Genomic DNA, 26,040 nt, shown 5'->3' with positions numbered 1-26,040 from the left:
TGCTTAAATACCCGCATGCGCGGCAAATAATTGTATTAAACTAAGAATGAATTGCAGCCAGTCGCTATTTTTTTCTGTTTGTTAAAATTCAATCGGCCATATTATTCTGCAAATACAATCGCATTATCATCTCGTTGCTCTATCGATAAATTAGATCTGATCAGAAGCAGCTGATCAGTGTGAATTGTTTGCTGCGCCCAAGCAATTCCACCACAGCAGGATTAATCTCAGCAGAGGTGGAGCTCATTTATACGTGAATTACTTTCAATTTATGGGGAATTTTGAAATCCCGGTCTGTCTCAAAGCGTCCGGTTAATCTGGAGCCATATGTTAACCCTAAGACTTGGACCACAAATATTTAGTCTGTAAAAATAACTATAGCATACAGTATCATTAGTGAAACCTGAAACGTTATGTCAATTGATTACTCAATGCTAGCAATTGAGGGGTGTCCAGAAAAAAAGGTTTAGTTAACATATCCTTGCTTCTAATTAAAAAAGCAAATTGTGGATTATCATATTTTTTTCCACAATATCCCTCAATTTATCACTTACCACAGTGATAACAGCTTTCATTTCAATATACATTTTTTCAACTCAGAAACCCACTACCATTATGTCTACCAGTGTGGTATTGTTTTAGGAAGTGTAAGCTTTTACTTAAAGAATGTATACCTATTAATAGCAATCTACTATACATATCACCGTTTTATTTACTGTTGGTTTGCAAAAGAATATCAGCTTCAAAACAGATATAAACAAGTACATTATTTGCGAATTCCTTGTTTTCTTTTTCCTCTGGCAAAAAGCACTAAGACAATCTGGAATACTCTTGAAAGGCTCTGTAAAATCACAATCAAAATGATGTTCATTAGTATTTACAACAGCCATTTGACTACAATAAAACAGGTTGTTTAATTGTGATTAAATGCTATTATGGGAAATTGAATTAAGGTGACAGACTTTTATACAGTACAGTAGCATCAAAGAATATATTTGGGGAATATTACATTCTACATGGAAGCATTGGAACAGCAACACAGATAAGCATGGTGTCAAAAGCTATACAGTTGCAACTCAAAGAATAAAGTGTGTTGTTTGGGATGCTGTCATGAATTATTAACAGCAACGTGGACTCTATTCTATTGAAGCACATTCTGCACAACAGTTTCTAAAAGGTATATAAAGAGTGCACATCTGGGAAAGAAGTCTCCTGGTAGATTTGCAAGTCTAAAATAATGTAAAACACATGGTGCTGATGCTGTGGGGCAAAACACTGCAATGGGTTGAAGCAAGCTTGCATACATTTAAAAAAAAAGTAAAAGCAGCAACAACTCATCAGCTTTTCTGTCAATTTTTTTGTTGAAAATGTAATATTTACACTTCAGTGCTCAACCGGTCTAAGATAGATACTGCACAGGATAATATATGGATGAAATGAATAATAATATTACACTCTAGATAACTCTACATAAAACAAGAAAATTAAAATATTTAAACATGTTCTTTCTTTATTATTCAGATATTATGAAATTGGCTTTATCACTGTCCTTTTTATATAAAGTAATGTATACTGTATATTCAAGTACACCAGGTTCATTGTATCCAGTAGTGCTCATATACAGTATATCATGCAATGATGCGGATTCCACAATGATGCCATCTTTCACACTTTCATATGGTGACAGTGTTCTCCCAGCCCTTTATATATATATATATATGTCATGCATTGATCGAACATTATTTGTGTTTATTTGCCACATGTTCTATTACAAGAGATTTACCTTGACTTTGACAGCCACATTCTTTTCTGTTTGCAGCCTCAAGAAAAATGTCTGACATAAAATGATGCATTTGACATTCAGACAAATTTTATTTTGGAACAACATGATCTCCTAATCTCTTATTACTTAAATGACTGTGTATCCAACAACTACATTATTTATACAGAAAATACTGTATGCTCCAAAGTGCTTTTCATATGGTGAAATTGCACGCTGGATATTCTATCTAGGAATATTTGTTTTGTTTTGTTTTTATGTTTTGCACTTTCTTTGAACTTAAGCTGCAAAGTATGTAGTAAACTAGTTGGAAGCATATTGAATGAGTTCTCTATAGAGGTTTTTTTTATAAAAGAGTTCTGCTCATGTTCATTGCTCACTCTTTAATTTAGCAAGGGATTCAGAGATAAAAGGTAAACATAACATTCAGTTACAATTACAGTTTAGCTTGGGGTTTGCTTAGCTAAGTCTTCTGTGTTGAGAATGTTAGGTTACTTACCATAACCCTGGTTCCCTGAAAGATTCAAAGACGACCACCAACATACAGTACTTATGGGAAAGTATACCAGAGCAGTCGCGAGGGAGAAGGAACGGCAGCATATGAGGGACAGATCAGAACCGCATAACCCAAGGGTTAGCGGTGCAAGCTTGCAACCTCAGAGACCCTCGTGCCTCATGAAGGCAGGGAAGGATCTACCACATTAAATCGGTAGAACCTGAAAAAAGTATGCGGCGTAGCCCAGCTAGCCTCAGTACAAATACCGTACAGTGAGGCCCCTCTAGAACTGCCTTATGGAACGCTGTTGCGTGGGTGCACCACGCCCTGCGTTCCCCCTGCCTTGTGGGAGGGCCCGGTGGCCTGCTTCCGCTATGGACTGCAGCTGCTGTGGACTGCAGGCGGTGCCTCAGGTCGGCGTGGCTCAGCTGCTGTCGTCCCATCAGTGCCGACATGGAGCTCGAAAGCAGGGGCACACTAGCTTCCAAGGCAACCTCGGAACTAGGCTCTGCCTCAGCAGAGAGAGCAAGCTTCTCTCCTTCATCCATCTCAGTGGGGAAATAGCCATCACCCTATCGAAAGCGCGTCCTCCTCTGCCATCAGTGTAGGCGGTTCCCGCTCACCCTGAGCTCCCCTGGGGGAGACAGGAGCTGGTACTGGGACAGGCAATGGTGGAGCCGGAGCTGCTACCTCATCAAACTCCAGGACCTGGGCCATCTGTGCCTTGAGGTCCATTATGTCCCTCTCCTGCCTCGGCCACACAGCCCTGGTGGAGGAATTACACGGCTGACTGGCTGTTGTTGTGTTTTTTTGTTATTTTTTAACTGCACACAGACAAAATCTATAGCACAAACACAGGCAAAGCGAGGTTGTGCGACAGGTTCAACACACAGATGGACACGCAACAACAACAGTTTCCACAATAATATTTGTTTTTATTTTTATTTTCGCCAAAACTGCGCAAACGGCAGCCGGAGGAATCAGGCAGGGATACAGCAAAGCCTAGCTGGTGTTCTACCTAAGAGAACTGTGTAGGCTGAAAGGACAACACACACGCACATGCAGTCGCTCACACACAACAGACAGTATATACAGACAGCCTGCAACGCAAGCAAGGCAGGCTGTGAAGAAAGGAGCAGAAAGAAGCTAAGAGTTAGAGCCACTGATTCCATGAAAGCAGCAAGCGGCAAAGCGGCAAGAATCTTACCTCACCGTAGGTGAGAGGCAAAAGAGAAAATGGTCTCCGCGGGTTGACTGTTTAATCCCTCGGTAGGCGGGACCGAGGATGTCACCCAACGGAGGGGCCTATCGGCAGCTCCGATATAAAATGCTTAGTGAATACCTACCTATGGCAGGCATATACCATAAGTATGTTGGTGGCCATCTTCGAATTGAAAGGGAACAATTCACAGTTGGTGCCATAAATGTAATCTTAATGGAAGATGAAAGCAATCCAATTGATTTTTGTTGTTATATTCTTTAAGCTTGAGTGGAACTACACCCCTTTTTAACTTAAATCCCTTCAAAGTGCCTAACATGGAAATATTTCAAAGTGCTAGAGGTACTTTAAGTGTTTAAAAACATGTAGACATCAGGAAGAGTACACCAGTGAACAACTCAATAAATGCCAGTAAAATTGAATGAGTTGCTTTGCTTACTGAAGTTAAACTGAAATAAACTTAAAGTGCGGAATATATATATATATATATATATATATATATATATATATATATATATATATATATATATATATAATTTTCTCAGCGATGTTCTCACAAATTTGGAATGTCCAATCATTTTTTTTCCCTCACCGCAGCAATTCCACACACATCTCAGAAAAACTGATCCCACAACCAAGCCAGCTCAAATCATGAGGCTGTGCTTTTAACAGGTGAACAACTCGGGCACCCCTGGAGCTGGAAATATTGAGAGCATGTGTTATAAACTGAAGTTTACATTTTTAATACTAAAATGAAATCGATATTTATTCAATGTTCAGTACTATATATTTCTAAAAATAAGTTCGTCTTTGTTTTAGTTTTATAAATATATGAAGAAAAAATACCAGTGAGTAGAATTATAAATACTGTACATATTTCACCAAGTCACTTTTTTTATGAGTATAGTTTTGACAGAAATTCAATTCAACCTTTTTTAAACAAGCTTGAAGGATTTTACTGTTCAAAACATATCTTATGTTAAAAAAGGCTTTGTTTTCTCTGTTCTGTCACATCTCCCAGACACACAATCTCTTCTCTGCCTGAAGCAAATTCAATTTGGAATGGACAGTGATACTGCTTTGTAACTTTAAACTGACTTTGAGTGGCATGCTGTGTTTACTATTTAATTACATTTTCCTACCTAAACAATGCACAATCAACAGAAATGTCACATGTTCATTGTGAATTATTTAGGTAGTTTAAAAAGGGTTCCCTTTCAATTCGAAGACGACCACCAAAACATTACGCAGCAAACATTACTAGCTGGGCTAAGCGCATACGTTCTCCAGGTTCTATCGCCTTAACGTGATAGATCCTTCCCTGCCTTCATTATGCACAAGGGCCCTTGAGGTTGCACATTCGCACCGCTAACATTGGGTTAGGCGGTTCTGACACTTCCCCCTATGCTGCCGTTCCTTCTTCCTCGCAACGGCTCTGGTATACATTTCCCATACATAATGTTTTGGTGGTCATCTTCGAATTGAAAGGGAACATTAGGCTACTTACCATAAACCTGGTTCCCTGAAAGAGAAGACGACTGTGACAGGGAGCTGGGTCGCTGGTTCCTGCGCAAGTGTGTGTGCCTGTGAGAAATCAGCTGCGACACGCAGCTGGAGACCCGTTGCTAAGCAACCAGCTGAGTGGGAGGCTCACCCTGAGCTAAGATGATCGAGAGGTCCGGATTTGCTGGGGTTGGTGCGCAGAGCTCAAAAAGTGGCTGCGCTACAGCTCGGGGCTGCTGCAAGGCCATTGCTGTACAGGCGAGCGATGATTGAGAGAGTTTGTTTACATCCAGGAGGGAAGCGTCCGCTCTGCAGGAACTACTACCACGGAGCCCTTTAACTGCAAGATGGGGCCTGTGAAGGAGATTGCCCAGCCAGGACTTCAGAAGCAGCAGAACAGAAGTAGGTCAGCTTAGGGGATGTGGATCCCAAAACAGTATAGAGAGGGTTTACCTTAGAGTAGTAAGGTTCCTGGAGCGGGACGTTCCTTTTAGTGGGACTAGCGCTCGTCATTTTGTGTGGCAAACTTTTATTTTTAGCTTTTGTTTTTGTTTTTATTTCTTTATTAAATATGACACTAGGTCTACCATTGCTGGTACCCTAGTGTCAGCTCTGTGTGTGTGTAATTAAATCTGCTTGCCTGAGCGGCGTATCAACATCAATGCTCTGTGTCTGTCAGTATTTTCCAGTGACTACCCACACATGCAACATGTAACCCTGTTACAACGACCAAAAGAGAAATGGCTTCCGTGGAATGACGGTTTTAACCCCTCGGTAGGCGGGACCGAGGATGTCGTCCATTAAGGGACCTATCGGCAGCTCTGGTATAGAGAGCTCAGTGAATACCTACCAATAGGCAGGCATATTCCATACGTAATGTTTTGGTGGTCGTCTTCTCTTTCAGGTAACCAGGGTTACGGTAAGTAACCTAACATTTATGCTGCATCCTACACATACTTCATCAATAATTATAAAGCACTCAAAATTAAAGTATGCTGAAATTTTAAAAGAAGACAGTATTATCAGCAAGTTACAGGAATTTATCAAAGTTTCGTGCAGAAGTCTTTATCAGTGTCTAATTTCTTTTAGTACTGCTATAATCAACATGCAATACAGTACTTTATATGCTGTGTATGCAGTTAATTACTGGTAAGCTAATTAAGGTCAGTACACAGGCAAGTTAAAGAGCACATACTTAAACCAGTTAAGCCATCAGCAAACAGGCACTTAAAGTTGTTTAGAGGAGTTTTGGAGATCAAAGCAGTTTGGGAGAATCTAATTTGTTTTAGACAGCATTCACACCATATTTTAAGACAGCTTAAGACAACAGTGCTAAAGATAATAATAAATGGGGTGATGGTTTCCCTAATTGAAAATGCTAGCAGTATTGAGAGAAGCCATTTTTATAACCATTGGGTTATTCACAAAGCAGTAAATCCTGAAGGTTTTTTTAAAGATCTGTTTTTATGTATAATATAAACTGTGATATTCATGACACTGTGCGTGGCTGTTGTTAAAAAGGCACACAACAGTTCAGGATATTTGAACATTTCAAATGGCCTTTTGAAAAGCATTCTTGGAAAACGTGGTTGTGTTTCTGGAAGGAGAATCCATCCACTAATCAACACATCATATCCAAGCACCATAAAAACTCAGTGTGGCTTTCATTCATGTCACTTCCTCCTGTCCTGCCACCACCTTGCAGCGTGCTTTGTCTGTGGGTGGAGGTGGCCCTACGAGCCACTTCCTATCTGCGGCACTAGACTACATGATGTCATCGTGTTTTTGCTAGTCGGCCAACATTGCGGATAGCTGTCAGCACCTACGGACAAGGTCTCTGCCCAAATTCATTATCCTCATTAATTCATCTGTTCAATTGCAATTTAAATCATCCACATTGTAGATTCTCCATACTGAATTAAATAACCTGTGAGTTAAAGCTTTGTGATTAGGGTCCTGTTTATTCTCACGGTGAACGTGATAGAACAAATTTGCATACACTTTTGCAAAGTAGGTTTCTACAGAACACTGCCAGTCTTAGACTTGTGTTTAAGTTAGAGTCCAATATGCAGGATAATTACAGCAATGGAAGGGAAATGGATTGGCAATCATAATGTAATGTCAATATTGCAAAGGTCAATTTACCCCTATATTGACTAGATCATGGTTGGTTGGCTATGTTTTATCAAAGTAAACCAACCGTGTTAGGCTTTTATCTAAGATAACTGTACATAAACACCTGGGATGTATTTATGTATTTTATTGTTTTACCAGGTTTACCAAGATATGAATAACTAGACTAAAACTCTAATTTCAAAAGAAATCCCAGAATAGGTTGTTAGTTACAACAAATAGCCTATTGCAGCGTATCTGATCCTGCAGTGTTGTGGATTATGTTTAAATATCTGTGATTGTTAACACTGACTCTTGGGAACTGTGATTTTTAATATAATTCATGGATTCAAGTATGTGTTCAATAGTGCGTAAAATATCGTGCACAGTTAAAGCACAGTGTCAGGATAGTATTTTTGGAAACATATGTCCACAGCAAGAATTCTACAGATTAATATCAACAGATGTAAATACTCTGCATGAGCAGAATGCAACCAAACAACATCGTCCAGCTGCACAATTGTAAAGAATCTAGGGGTTTGAAATAGAAATGCAAAATGTATTTATCTGGAGAGAAAGAAAATGGAATATCGATATTTTACATACACCGTCCTCAATCTCTTGATCCATTAACATGAATGTTATCATTTTCATTTATTAAGAATACATATTTTAGCGTGATACAACTGTCTTCTTCTAGGTCTCAGCATTAAAACATACTGAATGAAAACCCCTGCATCTATTAAGTTGGATACAGAGGGGAATAAAAACAGCAAACTGGTTGTCAGGTCTCATTTTGTGATTTTAACCCTAGTTGCCTCTATGAGCCTACATAATTCAGCTTTTCACAACAACCCAATGCAATCTCCTAGTAATATCTATCCACTGTGTTTTCATGCTCTCCAGAAACCTGACAGGTTTTCTCTGCCACACTGCATTTACTTCAATCTATTTAAGTCCCCTTGTGTAACGTGTGTGTGATTACTGTTCTACCATGCATCCTTGCATTCCTTTCTGTCGATCACGTTGTGACATAGATCTGCACTTCAATTTCCCCAAGTCTTTTTAGATCTTCTCTGTGTCCACAAAGCTCTAATGATCCAGAGCAGCTGTCACCATTGCCAGCACTATACCCTACACTCTTGTTGCCTCCCCTCTCTTCAACTTATCCATCGCTCCCTGCATGCTAACCAATGTTTTAACAATCCGTTAGCTTTATCACCATTAGTACTGCTCCTTTTATTGAGCTGAGATTTGTTTGGCTCTTCGCTTGTATGTTAGCTTAGAATAAGCACATATTTAAAATATATTGCTATGTATAAACTGCTGATGTACCTTTTGGCATAATGCACATGGTCTGATTGCAGCAAGACTATCGAAGTGTGTTTCAACTGCAGCCCATGATGTACCAGAAAGTTACAACATATTCATCTAGAGCTTGTGTCTTCATATTCCAAATTGAAGTACATAATAGAAGGAAAGAACCAATATATATTCAATGAAAGAGAAGGATGGCCAGTAAGGAAGTGGATTTTAAAACCTTGGTTAGAACTGCTTTAACTCCTCTTCCCTGATACTACCAATTAACTGGGCTACTAGATACATTAGAGCTTAGTGCGGGCTGCTTAGCTTTTCAGCACTTGCAGTACTAGGATACAAATGACAACAGATCATAAAGCCATTCTTAAATGTAATAAATAATCCCCTACAACATTAATGGAAAACTACATTTGTTTGACAGATTCAATGTATAACTTCTCTGGATACTGCCATCTGTATCTTGTTACGCTTTCATAATATAGTTAATAGAAAGTAACACAGCTTAAAGTGTTTGATAAGCTCTGAGCAGAATCTGCATAGGAATTAGATCAGTCCTCTCATTCCACCCATGTTATAGCTCATCCAAAGACAGTACAATGGTCTCTTTAAGAGCTTAAACGTGTATGAGCGTCTTTTCTATTTCTAAATCTATCACAGAAGACCAATGTGAAGAACATAACTGTATGTTTGTGTAATTCATATGTGATATATTGCAGCATAACAATAGAAAGTAACTTAGTTTGCCTTTTTTAATTTGTATAGATTTTCAAGTGTGGGTTAGTGCTAGCAATCTATAAGCCACTAAAAGGATAAACAACAAACCAAAGGGCATGCAAGGTGATTCTTAATGGAAAGTCCTCATGGAGACAATCCCCAATCTGTTACCAGTGTAGCAAAATGAATCCCCTTCACAAAAGAAATCAATACTCATTGTAGCCTCCTTCCTGTTACACAGCAATTTGTCTTTTAAACAGAATACTGTCAGTTCTTGTCCGGCTCAGAAAACACTTTGTTCTTGGCTCCAGTGATTACTGTTCAAGTGTAATGTTGCTTCTGGTTATATTTAAAAAATGAAGTTAAAACTGTCAACAGAGTAAAATACAATATAATCTCTAAGTAAAATAGAATTGTTTGTAAGCCTCCATTCTGATGGAAAATGGAAAATGCATTCTTATGATATACTGTACAAACCCAGAATAGCAATAAGTGACTACAATAAGTAGCCAATGTAACAAACCCATCATTCAGTACATACTGAGAGTGGATCTGAGCCTCAGGCCTGTAATTGGAGATAGAAGACAGGGAATTCAAGTTGTTATGTTAAATAATTAAATATTACTTTATGGATATTCAGACCTTGGAGATGTACCAAAATAGGCATTTAGATTAAATTGCTTCCCTTAAAGTTATATTACTGCCTCACCCAAATTGGTAACACTTTAGTTTAAGTATTGGTTTAAATTAATAATAATCAATTTGAAAATGTGTTAAACGGTGTTAAAAACAATTTTCCTCTTCTTCTTCTTCTTCTTCTTCTTCTTCTTCTTCTTCTTCTAACATTCTATAGAAACGCAGTGTTATAAAACATAGCAAGACTTTATGACACACTATAAACTAAAATGAGACCATAACATATTGATTTATTATAATGTAATAACTCGATACATTCATCAGAAAGAGAATAATGGATATTACCATTTGCAACAACATTCACCCAGTGCATTATGAAAACCTGTTTTTTTTTTCAATTGATTGTATAATATATTTAATAAAATCCATCGCTTAATCTGTAATTAAACATACCCAAAAGATATGCTACTGTAGCTCAGAACTTCCAAAATTGTATTTAGGTTATGCAACTTTAGCTTACAGATGATGGAATGTGTACAGCATTTTTCTTATTTAAGTAGATAAATATACTGATACAGAATTAGAGAATGTGTACAGCTGGCATGGAATAGTTTATTTCTTTTTTAAAGCTGTTTTTAAGCAATTTTTATAACAGACAGGCTAGTGGAACATAGCCAATTAATCTGATAAATGTCACCGATTTCAGTGGAGAAAAAGAACTGCAGTCATAAATGTCACAAGTCACAGAATCAACAGTAATAACTGCTTTGATCAAATGCAGTCAGGTACAACAATGTCCCCCATACTAGACATTGTCTATGCTAAGCCAGATGGAAATGTTATCCCTGCTTTACTGAGAACCAATAGAAAAACAGCATCATTGTGTCTTGAGGTAATTTAATAGGCTTTGATAAGCAATTGACCCTGATCAATATCATAATGGTGCTTTATAAAATCTAAATAATGGAGGGATCTTGATTTCTTTATCATGTGACTCATGCTATAAGAAAAAAATAAATTATTCATGATAACAATAGCAACACTTGGGAGAACATATGTCCAGTATATATATGGGCAGCTGGCTCTTTGGGCCCTATGGAAATTGCAGAAATTTTCTTTCAAAATTCACAGCAGTGTCACGGGTAAAGTATCGTATTTCGCGGAATGTGCACAGAACTATTTTATAAATTATATGTACAGATTATTATTATTAAAATATAAAGATAAATGCACTGACATCATCAAAATCAATGTCAAAGTTATTCAAGCACTTTACAATAGCTTGTGAAATGGTGTTGTAATTAAAAGCCTGTAGGTAAAGTGTATCTGCAAGGACATCTTTCAGTTCTAGTATGTCAGATGCATGTTCACCATTTAGGTCTTGCAAAACAAATACAATGTGTATGTAACAGTGTTGTTTTTATGTATTTTTCACCAAACTTTCCTCTTCTGTACCAATGTATTATATGTATTGTTCAGGTGGAATCTTTACTTAAAAAAAAAAAAAAAGAACGTACGGTTTACTGTAGTCACGCTGTCCCTGGGAGCCTCAGAAACGCTGTGCACTGAGAGCAAGTAGTGTTGTGTTCTGTCTCGTTTATTAATTTGTTTAGTTGAGGAAATGTTTGTATTATTCAATGTTGTATTTTACTATACATTTTTTGTTTAATTTAGACTGTTTTGTTTTAAATGTAGGGTATGTTAGTGTTCTTATAAAACAATTTTATTTTGATATTTATTATGTTAGAATCTAACAGTACTTCAACACAATTATATTTTTAATTATTTTTTGTATTTCTGAGGAAATTTTTTTTTAACAAAGTGTTTATTATTTGTACAGGAGAGTGACACTCAGGGGGCAGTACTGTATTTTAAAAATCCGCTTCAAATGTATATAATTTATCTATCCAGGAAATAACTACTTCACTATACGATTGCTGTTAATGTAAATATGTTTTTTTTAAATAGATGTGTATTGTACTGTATAAATTGTAATTTTTTAAATATATACACAGTGTGTATTGGAGAGCAGATTTGCAAAATGTGGCAAAATGTAAAAAAATGTAAAAAAATGCCTAAACACACACAAACCCCAGAATATGCCCATGACTTTAAGGATTTTGTTGTGGAAGACAGCAAAGGAAAAAAGGTACAAGGTACGGGCAGCAGTGTGGAGTAGTGGTTAGGGCTTTGGACTCTTGACTGGAGAGTAATGGGTTCAATCCCAGGTGTGGGACACTGCTGCTGTACCCTTGAGCAAGATATTTTACCTAGATTGCTCCAGTAAAAACCCAACTGTATAAATGGGTAATTGTATGTAAAAAATCATGTGATATCTTGCAACAATTGTAAGTCGCCCTGGATAAGGACGTCTGCTAAGAAATAAATAATAATAATATAAGTGAGCAAGTACTGTTGAGTTACTATACATATTGTGACAGAAAAAAACACCCAGGAATTTTGGAAAGTAACCGAAAACAATAATTTCATACTGTATATAAAAAGCAAAAGCTCGGGAAAAAAAAAACAAAAAAAACATTTACATAATATATATATAGTATATGAAAGATAAAAACATGTATAATAATAATACTGCCTCTTACAAAACTGTATGCCATTATAAGATGGTCAAGCTATAATTTTTTCTGTGTTGATAAATTGCCAAGATACAGTTGAATGCATCCCTGGCCCAACCTTTTCAATTTGATATTCACAGGGAGTTGAACTTTATATAGATGAAAGTAAAAGGGTAAAACACTTTTGTGTACTAAACATGGAAATGTGACATGTGGAAAGAGTCTGTTTCTGAATATATTTTCAGGCTAGTAAGCTGTTTCACAAAGTGTCTTTGAAAAAAATTATTATGAAAATAAAAGCTGAAGGCAAAATGAATGATATCATTTCAAATCACTGGGGTATGTGTTTCAATGGCAATGGCTTTATTGAGCAGTGGGGTGTTATTTAAATGTTGCACCATTGCTGCAGGCCCAGCTGCATTGTATCCTGGTAGAACCTAGAGCACCCTCAACGTTACAATATTGTACCGACCCGCCGATTTCCATCGTTGCATGACTTATTGACTGTCCTGTTTTTTTATGTTTCTGTATTACATGATGTTTTGCTGTATTACGCCACTAGCTAGCAGGGGTGGGGTGGGGTTGGGTGGTGTGTGGGAGTGCTGGTTGCCAGTCTGTATGTGTTCACCAATCCTGGACATGCATTTGTACCCATAAAATACTTGCGGGAGATTGGGGTCCGAATGGCATGCCTGGGATTGGTGAAGGTGGATGGAGGGCGTGGTTTTAATGCAAAGAGATAAATAGGAGTGCATGCCTGAGCACAGTTGTGCGAGTGAGTGATAGAGGCTGTCTCAGTGAGAGTGAGAGGTAGACTGGAATTTAGCACAGAGCGATTTTGGTAATGCTTTATATTGCGTGGCATAATTTAATTTTAAATAGATATGCAATTGCATTTTAAATTAATGTTAAATTAATATTTAATAGATATGCAATTTATATTAAATTCATGTTAAATTAATATTTAATAGATATGCAATTGATATTAAATTTACGTTCAATTATTCCTTGTTACTTTCCATTAACATCTAAGTCAGATTAACTGTGTTTCCAATTAAAAACATGTAAACAATGGGAAATTATTACATATTTTCAAGGGTAACAAAACGTAATATACTTTATTGCTGTGCAAGCTTAATAGGTTGAATTTATGATTAACATAGAAGTCATGTCTAGTACAATGTATCATCACCTGAATATTGAGTTTGAACCTTTATAATAATAATAATAATAATAATAATAATAATAATAATAATAATAATAATAATAATATATTGCATTAGTCTTGATATAATGATCATACTTTTCTAAGAGGGAAAGTAAATCCAAATGAGTCCACATCTGTTTCCTCAGGTGTGCATTCTACAAAATACTCTTTTTTTAGAAACTTAATATATGTGTATTCTATAAAGACTTTAAAATATAGTAATGACATGATATCAAGTTATACAAAAATGAATGCTATACAAAGATATTGTGTTAAAAATAAATGTATGGTCCCAAACTGTACTTATACTGTAATTTACAAAACAAAAATATATAATAATACAAATCAAATAAAATAAATCAATGGTTTTCAAATTAAGTCCCCTATAAAACTACAATTGCTATATTGTTTCAGGTAGAAATAGCAACACTTGGGAGAACATGTGATCCAAATTGCTGGCAGACCACCAACCTCCCAATTCAATCTCAGTCCTCTTAAATACAATGCAAGGGGCAGGTGTACAATTCCAGCAAACCTCACAGAGGTACCCACAGTGTTTAATTCCTTGATATTTGTAATGAAAAGTCATGTATTTTAAAATTAACAAATAAACCTGGTGATGTGATGCGACATGTGCCATTTGTGTTTGTGTGTACTGTATGTGGTTGTCCTTTGTTCAATGTGAAAATATCCCTCTAGCGGCTGCTACAGAAGTGCTATCTACTGGTAGTACAGAAGCTGTATGCAATACTATATAGTTGAGTGCAACTGTCAGCACTTCTTGCCTCTTTTGGGTGACAGCAAGGCCCCTAGTTCAATCCTAGTCACTGCCACTTAAATATGATTTATAACCCTAGCAGCCCTTACAGATTCTTGCGTCACACCATAAAACCATTCTAGAATTGGTGAGAGCAGGCTGCCTAGACAATGGCTGTATCAGAATTACTTTCATATCATACTATCTTATTAATCTAATGTGTATCTAATCCTAGGGTGATTATTGGTATTCAGCACTGCGCTGTATAAAATGCTACTAGCTCTTTTTAAATTACTTATTTATTATCATGCCTCTCTTTATCTGTTTGTTAAAGTCAGATACAAGTTCATAACCTCACTGTTGCTCCTCATTGTGCCTGTACTGCAAAGATAAATTTTATTATTTCAAGTCTTACAATACACTATACTGTGTTCATTTAATTCAATAGCAAACATATCTGGCAGCATTCCAGGTTTTACAGTGAAACATTTGACATTTGGTAGTTTCCATCTGTCTGAGTTACTTTATGATTGCCTGGCCATTCTAATACTGATTGTGGTCATTCCAAAAATGAAAATCAAATCATGCTTCACTCCTTCAAATGCATCAGGTACAGGGACAACACATACATTATTAACCCCAAGACAACACTGAATCATAAATTAAAATACAAATCAACTTGAGTCATTTTCCCCCCATTCCCCCAAAGCATAAACTTCAGGTTAGTTTAAATAACCGTGTCTGAAAATGATTTATCTTCAAAGGCTATTAATATTGCGGTAGCCCCAGAGAGATTTTGCAATTCTCTTTGTCCAGTTGGTTTGCATTCATTTGGACAAGAGCGCATTGACATACAAGGCAATGCCTGACCTTATCAGTAAAGGCTTGAACACACTTAATTTGAGAAGCACTTTAAAAGATGTAATTCATTTTTCAGCACTTAGAAGTAGTCGCTAATTATTTTGATTAAGTAGTTAAGCATACTAATATGCCAGCATTTACGTTTGGCAGAGCATTTGTGAAAAAGGAAGTAATCCGAATCTAATTAGAGTTTTAAACATAGGGCAGCAGTGTGGAGTAGTGGTTAGGGCTCTGGACTCTTGACCGGAGGGTCGTGGGTTCAATCCCCGGTGGGTACACTGCTGCTGTACCCTTGAGCAAGGTACTTTACCTAGATTGCTCCAGTAAAAAAAACCCAACAGTATAAATGAGTAATTGTATGTAAAAAATAATGTGGTATCTTGTAACAATTGTAAGTCGCCCTGGATAAGGGCGTCAGCAAAGAAATAAATAATAATAATAATAACATCATGTAACAGGACACTGATTCCACAGCTTCAGTTGCAGTAACTCAAAGAACATTCCAGACCCTCAGGAGTCTCAAATCAGACTTAAAACAATATTGCAAATAATAATTATGATTCAGTGAAATTACTTTAACACAACAAAATAAATATATATTTTTTAATTCTTACTCTACCAAAAATAAAGTTTTGCAAACATTTGTGAAACTGTCCAGAATAACTTGAATAAAATAGTATTGCAGTGAATTGTGTTAAAATGAAAATCCATGAACATCATTGTAGAAAAATGCAGCAGCAAAATATGAAATCAGTAAAGGCAGCAGAATGCATTCATTTAAAACAGAAGAAACTGAACCCAGTTGTGACATTTTGTCAACATGACATATCTTATAGATAAAGGTCCAGACCTGCTGGTCGGTAAGATGTCTGGGCTGAACCCCACAGCCAAATCTAGAAGATGTCTACATGGATGACAATTATACATTCTGATAGATGGGGGGATTGGTCATTGGGTACAAGAACATTCACATAATTTAAAAGTTGTGAAAATTAGGTTGAAATAAATGCATGAGACTAAATGAAAGAAATTCAAATTAGACATGGGAAGAAAGTCAGCTGGATTTTTCTTTTTCTTTTTAAAATGTCAAGAAGCCTGTCTGCTCCATCCTCTGTAGTTAAAGTCAGACACAATGGAATTAAAGATTTTACCAGGAACTGTGTTCTCTTTATATGAGCTAATAGATGAGTGATTGACATGTTGAAATAGATTTTTTTTTTTTTTAGCTTTGTCAATGATGCTTATGAGTGGTGCCAGTTAGACCTGTCCAAAGCTGCTATACCTTTAAAAAAATGTTTAAGTTAAATTGACAACAACATTCCTGTCTTGCCATAACACGATTAATCACACACTTTTTACAGAACAAAAACAAATTGTTTATAAATGTTTTTATTACTATTAATTACAATACACTATTAATTGCAAAAGTCTCCAGCTAGTTTAGTAACGGGCAGTAGATTTAAAGAATTAATAAAGCATATGCAATCTACATTTAGAGGGATTTTATGCAGGGCCTTGTATATGCTGCCACATCCATCAGGAAACCTTTTGATTTCCTCTGCAAAGCTGGTTTTACTCAATCCCATCTATAGATCAGTGAAGCACGCTTAAGCTTTAGACAGTAATCGCTCCAAGCAACTTTGAGAGTGTGTTCTGCTGTATTGAGATAGAATTCAATATGCATTAGCACTGCATGCAAAAAAAATAATAATTAGGAAAGTAAATGCACAGCCTGCATATCTGAAAAACAGGACTAGCTACTCACTATTATTTAATGGTGCCACAGTGTGGTCTGCTGAAAAAGAACCACATTATTCCCTTTCAATTCGAAGACAACCACCAACCAATACTTTTGGGATATGCCTGCCACGGGTCAGGTATTTACTGTGCATTTTATGTCAGAGCTGCTGATAGGTCCCTCCGGGGAGTGACGTCCTCAGTCGCGCCTACCGAGGGAATAAGTAATCACTCCGCGGAGCTCACTTCCTTTTTTGCTTCTCACATCAGGTAAGTGAAGGTAGGTATAACTAACCTGTCCAGTTGCTGTGATTGAGTCTGTTAAAAAAGCTCTCACTCAAGTTTTTTCTGGAGTTCCCCTGCAATTTATTGCCTACAATTATTGCTGAAAGTCAGATTGCCACTTAGCCGGAATCAGAAACTCGGCTTCTGAAGACTGAGCTAAACACTGCGCAACTGCTCCACATTTTATTTCTTATTTTTTCAACAGCTACATCGCTTGCGATTGTAATCTGCTTTTCTAACTTTACAGCGCTTGCTGTTTTGTGTTTTTTCCTCTACTATTCCTCCACCGGGCCCTGGCTCTGCTGTACCCGCTGTTGAGTCGATTTCACCAGATTGTCTCAGCCCAACCGCCCCGTGAGCCGGTCAAAAAATCTGATTTCCCCGCTACTTAGCATGGTGACTTTTCTACCCCCACAGCTCCTTGTTGTGTGTATGTATATTTTTTTCTTGTACTGCCTGGCTTTCCAGCATTTCCTTCCAGTGCTCCAGAGGAGACATGTCCTTGTCCGCACGGACAATATATCCTGTAGTACCGTATGTCAACCACTAGGGAGGACTTCGGTCCCCGGGGTTGCACCGCATAGCCTTTCAGCTATTGACCTGGGCAAAGAGGAACCTTTGCCACGGCAGAGACAACTCATTGCCCCTTATGGTTTTCCCTCCACCGCTGCGGCGGTCCACTAGGCGTCGATGCCCTAGACCATGAGTGGCCCAGGATGCTCTTGTATGCATTCCCGCCAATACCGTTGCTCCCGGCTTTCCTAGAGAAAGTCCGGAGAGAAGAGGCAACAGTTCTCCTGGTGGCCCTCAGATGGCCCAGGAGAATCTGGTTTTTCCGAATCTTTGCCAGCGGCTGCAAGGCCAACCCTGGGAGATCCCGCTGCGCCTGGATCTCCTCAGTCAGACGTGGGACACCCTCTGGCACTCAGAACTGGGCAGATTCCAACTGTGGGTCCGGCCCCTGAACGGGACCGTCTGTCTGCCTTAGGGTTCTCAGACACAGCCGTCAGTACACTGCTGAATGCTAGGGCCTCCTCCACAAGGCCACTGCATGGCTATAAGTGGAGGTATTTTCAAAAGTGGTGTATGACCAAAGGTCATGATCCCATCTATTGTCCTGTAGAAACTATTTTACAGTTTTACAGTTTTCCTCTATGCTGAAAGTGTACCTAGCAGCTACATCTGCATGCCATGTCCCCATTGACTCAGTTTCCCCGGGTGCTTACATTCTGGCGACCCGTTTCCTAAAGGGTGATCGGCGGCTACGTCCTACTAGAAAGGACGCCCTCTCTGAGTGGAGTCTGGATGTGGTATTGGAGGCTCTCACTAAGAGCCTATACATTCCTACAGGGAATCATTATGCATGAACCCCACTTTCCTCCCTACGGTGTTCACAGCTTTCCACTTAAACCAGTCAGTGGAACAAGGCTTTCCATCCCCCTCCATTTTCTTTGGAGGAAGATCGGAGATTAAATTCTCTCTGCCCCGTTCAGGCATTGAGAAGTTATGTGGATAGGATGAGAGCGCTGGGCCATTCTGACCAGCTCGGGTCATGGTGAAAGGACCCTGGGTCAAATCTCTAAGAAATGCTGGAAACCTCAAAAAACAATTTATATATATATATATATATATATATATTATCAGGATGTGACAAACCAGAGTGTGCTGGCCACATGCAGGGCCGTCTTCACTTGTCTTTATCTGTGAAAGGAATAGTACTCCACAAGAGCAAGTAGATTCTCTTTCCAGGAGTGCTAACTAAACATTCCAGTTCTAAATCATACCAGACAACTAAGCTGTTTACCGGCCACAAAAACCCAACATTTGTTCACGTATGTTTCACACTCTATACCTTTTGTCTGGTTTTGTCTAGCTCCCTGGTAGTCTCTCCCTAATGGAGCTCTGGGCTCTCCTATTATAGGATGTGGCTGCTCCCAGTTATCACCAATTACTCCATTTGGGAGCAGCCACATTCTCACATGTTTTTGGCAGGGACAGGAATTAACCCCATCCCTGCCAACCACCCCCACAACACATACAAAACGCCCACACTATTTACAGGCAGGGCTCTTGTTCTGCCACACAGGATTACCAACTATTCCAGTTATTCTAGTTAGTCAGCATGGTAAATACAGTTTAAACATGTAAGAATTGTAATATATACAGTATTATTATAAAATATAGATGATATAAAGTATCTATACAAGGCTTGATCATTGCCCAATTAATATGGTTCAGTGCAAGAACTTTCAGCAGTGGATATGTCCACGTATTTAAATTGTGCTAATATGACTGTGGTATTATCACAGGGTAATCAATTACAATATAAAAAGCCCATTGACTACCAAGCATAGAAATTAGGTATGTTATACACAGCAAGCAAAAGGCTGGCTTGATCACATTTCCCTCTGATTAGTCTTTCTTAACACATTGTAAGGTGCTCTGTACTATCACCCCGTCACACAGCTAGCAATTAGTTGAAAATAAATTTAGCACAAGCAGCAGCCGTTTAAACAGAAAAAAAGTTGGTGATGTAAATGTGGGTTATTTTACTACTCCTGACAGGCAGACCAACGGAGAACAGAGCAAGTGCTAAATTATGCAAAGGTTTTTTAGCCATGATAAAAGACTCTGTCTGACTGTAAGCATAGGAACTTTAGAGAGCTGTCGGGAGTTTACACTTCAATGTGCCTGTGTATGTGTAAACTGAGGTACTGTATACAGTTGTGAGGGGTGTAAATCAAAGAATATGTGGAAAAAAACATTTCTACAGTAAAATAAACAACAGGTATGTCTACAGCACATTCTCTGTATGCAACAGTGTGTACATGGAATAATGGAGTGGTGCTGTGTGGTTCAGTATTTAATATATGTGTGTGTTTGGTAATGGAATTGCTTGAAAACTGCAGAGAAAGGGTTCTGTGGAACACGTCAATAAATGTGAAGTCGTTGCACAATATAATTTATAATAGCACAAAAAACAGCATCTGGCTATAAGCTCATTCAAGATCAAATAACAAATATCATGTGCCATCATTCAGAAGAGTTCAAAATGTCTGACAGAAAAAAAACCCAAACTCCTGATTTTTTGGTACAATGAATACAACTTAAATCACTAACCGTATTTTATAAAACAGAGATTATATATTAAGAACATTTCTTTTAATACAGTATAAACCGGTACACTATGAAAGCAAACAATTTCAATAGCTCATATTCTAAAAGCATATTCTAACCTTTATATTCTTTAATTGAATGGAATGACTGGAATACTTGTTTAGGGGATTCTTTTGTTTTCAAATAAATTACATTTTAATAGATTTTGATTTTGATTGCTCCAACCATGGAAGCATCATCAGCTGTTTTAATACAAATGCTTCCTGGTTGTTTGGGGTCTGCTTGGAGTCTTGCAAGCTCAGTAGCTGCACTGCATGGAATTAAATATTTTGTGATAACAGTTTGAGACCTTTCGTGTGATGCTGTGTTGTTAAGCTGTGAATGCTTAGTTCCCCTTTAATGTGTTTGTAGTTTCTTTTTGTCTTTCTGATATGATACATAAAAAAACACAGTGCTAAAAAAACCTCTAAATACTGTAGATAATAGTAACTGCAGAATTTAATACAACTATACTGCATTATCGATAATACTAACCAAGACAAACTAGCATACTGTTAAAGAATAGAAACCAATACTGTTTGACCCATATTCTTTGTTTTAAGGATTATTTGTATTCAAGCTCTTTTGTTAAGCTTCAGGTGGAACCTGTGCACCCCTGACTGTATAACCCAACCTATACCAGGTGAGCCACTCTGGGACATCAGGAATTCTTATTGTTTATCGTTTAAAAATATTTTAGCAGTGCAAGTTAACATTAAAACATAATTCCTTTATATTTACAGTATTGTTCCATAGTTTAGCCTTGTGCTGTCTACTTTAATAGAAAGTCCAGGTAGTTTTTGATGTAGGGACACATCCTCCCTTGAAACCTGTTTGATGCTTACTCAGTGATCCAGATACTCTGTAGATATCATTCTGAAGCTACATGCAGCAGTTGGAGGTTATATATGACAATGTTAAGCTTTACAAAAGATCAGAAAGCAAAATAATAGTTCCTGTTCCACACTATTGTGTGTTTTTGAAACACCTCAAGGGCAATGCAGTATAACAACTTTAAATATGTTCTTTAGTTTTGTATGGAAATTACATCTCTAACTAGCAGCAAGTTGAATGATCTGTATCAGTTTGTCAATCATACAGTGAATCAGATTTACCAATAATAAGACTTACAATAAGACTTACAGTACAAGGGCTTCCCCTGTTAGAACACACCACTAAACTGTAATAGTTTCCTCAGAATCATTTTGAGTAGCTTCCTAAAAAGTTTTCACTGTCCGATAACATGGACACAATATTATGTTCTTTGCTCCTTGTGTTACATACAGCAATAAAGCTGTTGCTAATTTTAGAATTAATGGCATTTGGTGCACACTACGATTTCTATATATTGTACAATCCAGATCGATTTGGATAACTGCCCATTTGCTGTGTTGGGTTTTAAGTAAATTCAGTCCTGTGCACCAGTAATACTCTGTTGCTGTTTTACTTCTTTGCCATCTAAAGCTTATATCATGTTAATCCTTAACCACAGATTGCATGTTTATAAATTGCAATTTGTGTCTCCTCTACCCTGTAGAGCATTAATATTTTATATACATGATACCTTATTCTTTGAAAATATGTAGTGAGTCAGCTCTCAAGAGATTCTTCTACTCAGAATGAATGTACAGTAAGTGCTATAATTAGGGAAGGAAAGTAGATTGACCACACATTTATGGAACATATTGAAGGGAATTAGTCGAAACAAGAGATGAAAAACATTTATGAAATTATGTTTGTCTCTCTTCTATATATATATATATATATATATATATATATATATACTGTACATTTGTTAACATTTTATATATTTAAAGTCAAATACAATGGCATATCCTAATTATTCCATTCACTGTGCTTTACTGGCACCTTCAGGAAGATGAAGTTGTAAATTATACATGGGGTAGTGTAACATTTTTGGCATGCATCAAGCCAACATTTATCTTACTCATCAGTCCCAAGAGAAAAAAAAATGTGTATAATCGCTGAGCCAACCCCCTAAAGGAGCTATTTAAACTGACTTGAGAAAAATCAGTGCCAGACTAAACTAAATAGATTTTTTTATGTATAGAAAAAATCTTCCTTTTCTATCTGTTTTGTGTTTAACCAGCATTGCGGGGGCTGGACATTTATCATGCATTGCATCTGTTGTATATTACCACATTACAAATATGTACCTACATTTGAAGCATTCTATAGTCTACTTATATATATTTAAAAGTGTTTATACAATCAACTTCTATGAAGTGTGTGTGTATATATATATATATATATATATATATATATATATATATATATATATATATATATATATATATATATATATATATATAATGAAAATGTTTAAATACCAGGTTTTTGTTTTCATTCTTGCTGAGAGGGCCTCTGAAAACTCCCTTGATGTTTCGAAAGTGACCATTGCTGAGGTGCGTGGAGCTGATGACAATATAGTAACAAGCCATATGGGACCGGCAGCTTCCATGCACAGAGTGCACACAGTTCAACCAGAAAAAACTGAGAAAAAAAACAAGCTAATGTCCCAAGCGAGGTAGAGCATACAACCAGTTAGAAAAAGAAGTGCATCTTTCCCCTTCTTCCAGTGGAATATTTACTCATACAGTCATGAATCAAGTATTTCTTCATTATTAGATATAAAACTCTGCTTACTTCCTCCAACACTGGCCATCAATAGGCAGCAGTTGCTTAGCCATACATAGCTTGTGTAGATTTTCTTTTTCAGTCCACGGCTATAATCAGCAACAGAGCAAACACCCAGTCTCCCTGATTCAGCTCAGGCTAGAGCTGCTTCATTCAAGTCCTGTAGTTCCGTTGCAAGCATCTCCTGCTAAAGGAATTCTGATGCTCTCTGTGGCTCAGGCAGGCATAGTATTATAGAGTACACTATTGCCGGTCCATTGCACTGAACCAATGGCAGAGAGCCACTAGTCTGATAGTGAGGGCTAGAGGAGAAGTACATCTATCACACGCTGCCTCTCCAGATCTACTGAGTCAGCCCAACTCACGAGCCAACCAGGATGCAGCAGCCTACTGCAAGTTGCAGCAGCATCCCTATCAACCACTAGAAGACAGCAGATCAGGTAAGGAGCCAGCCACTGTCTGATAGATGCAACAGTCCAGGTTTACAGGATTATTCAAAGAAACGTTCAAAAATCCATGTAATACAGTGTATATAAATGTACACAACACTAAATGTATTCATTCTATGAATATTTTTCTTTTCTCAAGACTTAAATGTCTTACAAATTGTGTTACCGTATACTAAAAAAATGTATACTGGTACTACTACTACTACTACTACTACTACTACTACTACTACTAATAATAATAATAATAATAATAATAATAATAATAATAATAATAATAAATCACTGTTTACATTGGTTATGAGATGTGAGATGCAATCACACATAGTAAGACTTGAAAAATTAATCCATATGAAAATTGCTGTAGTTCTCAGGCAAAATGCAATTGCTTGCCTAATTACAGACCGATTTTGTCGATATGATGGTATTTCATTGAAATTCAATGCATAGTAAAGTATAGGGATTAGATTTAATTTGAGCAATTCATATTCCACATTCCAGTGCATTCGGATTCTCACTACTCAATTAATGACACAGAAGGAGGCAGGAATGATTCATAAATAATTTATGGTTTCTTGTCATCTTCATAAGTGAGTCTCACACTAGATGAATAACATGTGAATAACATGTTTTGCTCTGTTAAAGAGCAAACGTTACCAATGGGTCTATCCGTATCTATCAGAGGTTGTTCTTTATAAAAAAAAAAAAAATGTTATGTAATATTAATAACATAAACTAAATGTATTAACTGTTAGCAGACATTAGAAAAGTCTAGAACAGTTATGTACACTGTATAATGTCCAAGATTATCTAAACCAGTCGTGCCTATGATTTGCTAGTATAGGATAAAATTCAGGAAACATTTTGTTGAGTGTTGTTGTTGTTAATCAAACATAATTAAACCTGGGAGTGATGGTCGTTACTAATAGTATATAAGGGCTCATCCATGTGAGTAAGGCAAGCCAGAAAATGACTTAAGATATGAGTTAAGATATTAAAAAAAAAACGTCTTCTACAAACAGTTGTTTTCCTATGTATAGAAATCTTGAGAACATTTAATAAAAAAAATGTAGGAAGAGAAGTTATTGGCAGTGAACAAGCCTTTATCTAAAAAAATAGAGTGCCCTAATATGTAGTTTATGCCAAAGTCACCTCACTGATTGAACTAACGTACAGTACTGGCATATATTGAATCCTGGTCTTGAGGGTTCAGACGGACTGGTGTCTGACCAGTAGGAGTTGTTGTGGTGTGGTAAACCAACCCCAGCCAATTATACTCACTATCCCATGGGAGTGCAAAGGCCTTTGCAGCAATTCCATAGGTTCCCAGTCAAGATAGGCAACTATGATTTGAACCAGCGACTCACAATGGCATTACTCATTCCACACACCCCCATCCTTTACTAGGTGAGCCACTAGAGACCTACTACCTATTATGGTGCTTGTCCTCACCTGTATACAATAGAATTGGTTGCTGCCATTGATAAAAGTGTGACATGAACTGCCTAGTCCAATCTTCTTGAGAGACAATGACAATGACAATGACAATGACGTGGTCACATTTGCAGGTTTATTTCTAGTTTACTACCTGAAACTTTGCATATATTTACAGTGATCAACAGCCCTTAAATGCTCTCAAATAATATGAACAAATAGGAGATTTTGCAAATTGGATAGAAAAGCATTTTGTCAACAATGGTTATGTTTACAACGACTTTTGACACCCTGAAAAGAATATTTTTTTTCTAAAATGTGTATGTCATCAACATTACCATCCCTGATTTGTATAGTAGATTGGCTTAGGCAGCCAATCATCATTATCTCTAATTTCCCATCTTTGTCACAATATGTTTTTGATAAAGATCAGTTTACAATCCGTTGAAACAACTAAAATAGAAAAAGCAATGCTGTAGCAAGTGAACTAAAACCAACACCTCTATGGGAGACTGCAGCCAAAACACAGCACACTGCTACCTCTGCATAGTTCTTGTAAATGTCTATTGGTTTCTTAAGACTAATTTAAGCATAATAATTGTTGGCTTATACTTTTCAATAAAAAATGGCATACAAACACAAACAAATTATTTCTAGAACACAGAATGCTTTTTCCTTCTATTTCATAAACATAATTCATATATATATATTGTCTTTGTTTTACCCAAGTCCTAATTGATTCAATGATTGGCTTAATTGGTCCAAGTATTTAGCAATTGATGATTACGAGATGCCTTGTTGTAAGGTAGCTTATTATATATATATATATATATATATATATATATATATATATATATATATATATATATATATATATATATATATATATACACACACTACTGGTCAAAAGTTTTAGAACACCTCAATTTTTCCAGTTTTTATTGAAATTTACACAGTTTAATGTCTCAATATACTCTGAAATTAAAGCATAGAACAAATAAACAATTGGAGATAAAAAAGAAATCATGGAATCGTTTTGTTTAACAAAATTTAATCTAAATTTTTGACTCATCAAAGTAGCCACCTTTTGCAGATATAACAGCCAAACACACTTGTGGCATTCTTTCTACAATGGAAATCAAA

At 36.9% G+C, this 26,040-nt stretch overlaps 1 protein-coding gene across 1 annotated transcript in view; it reads right to left on the bottom strand.

Moving 5' to 3' along the window:
- Positions 1 to 23,351, bottom strand: part of LOC117406059 (zinc finger protein 804A-like) — a 49,752-nt gene extending 26,401 nt beyond the window's left edge. The window contains exon 1 of the mRNA XM_034009777.3: positions 22,711 to 23,351. Coding sequence (XP_033865668.3) covers positions 22,711 to 22,821 — 111 coding nt within the window. The 5' untranslated portion in view covers positions 22,822 to 23,351. The remainder of the gene's footprint in view (positions 1 to 22,710) is intronic.
- Between the last annotated feature and the right edge of the window lie 2,689 nt (positions 23,352 to 26,040).

The sequence above is a fragment of the Acipenser ruthenus genome, chromosome 10 (assembly GCF_902713425.1).
Source record: "Acipenser ruthenus chromosome 10, fAciRut3.2 maternal haplotype, whole genome shotgun sequence".
In the NCBI taxonomy this organism is placed as follows: Eukaryota; Metazoa; Chordata; class Actinopteri; order Acipenseriformes; family Acipenseridae; genus Acipenser; species Acipenser ruthenus.
Note: the sequence above shows the minus strand (reverse complement) of the source record. Positions and strands in the feature narration are given on the sequence as shown.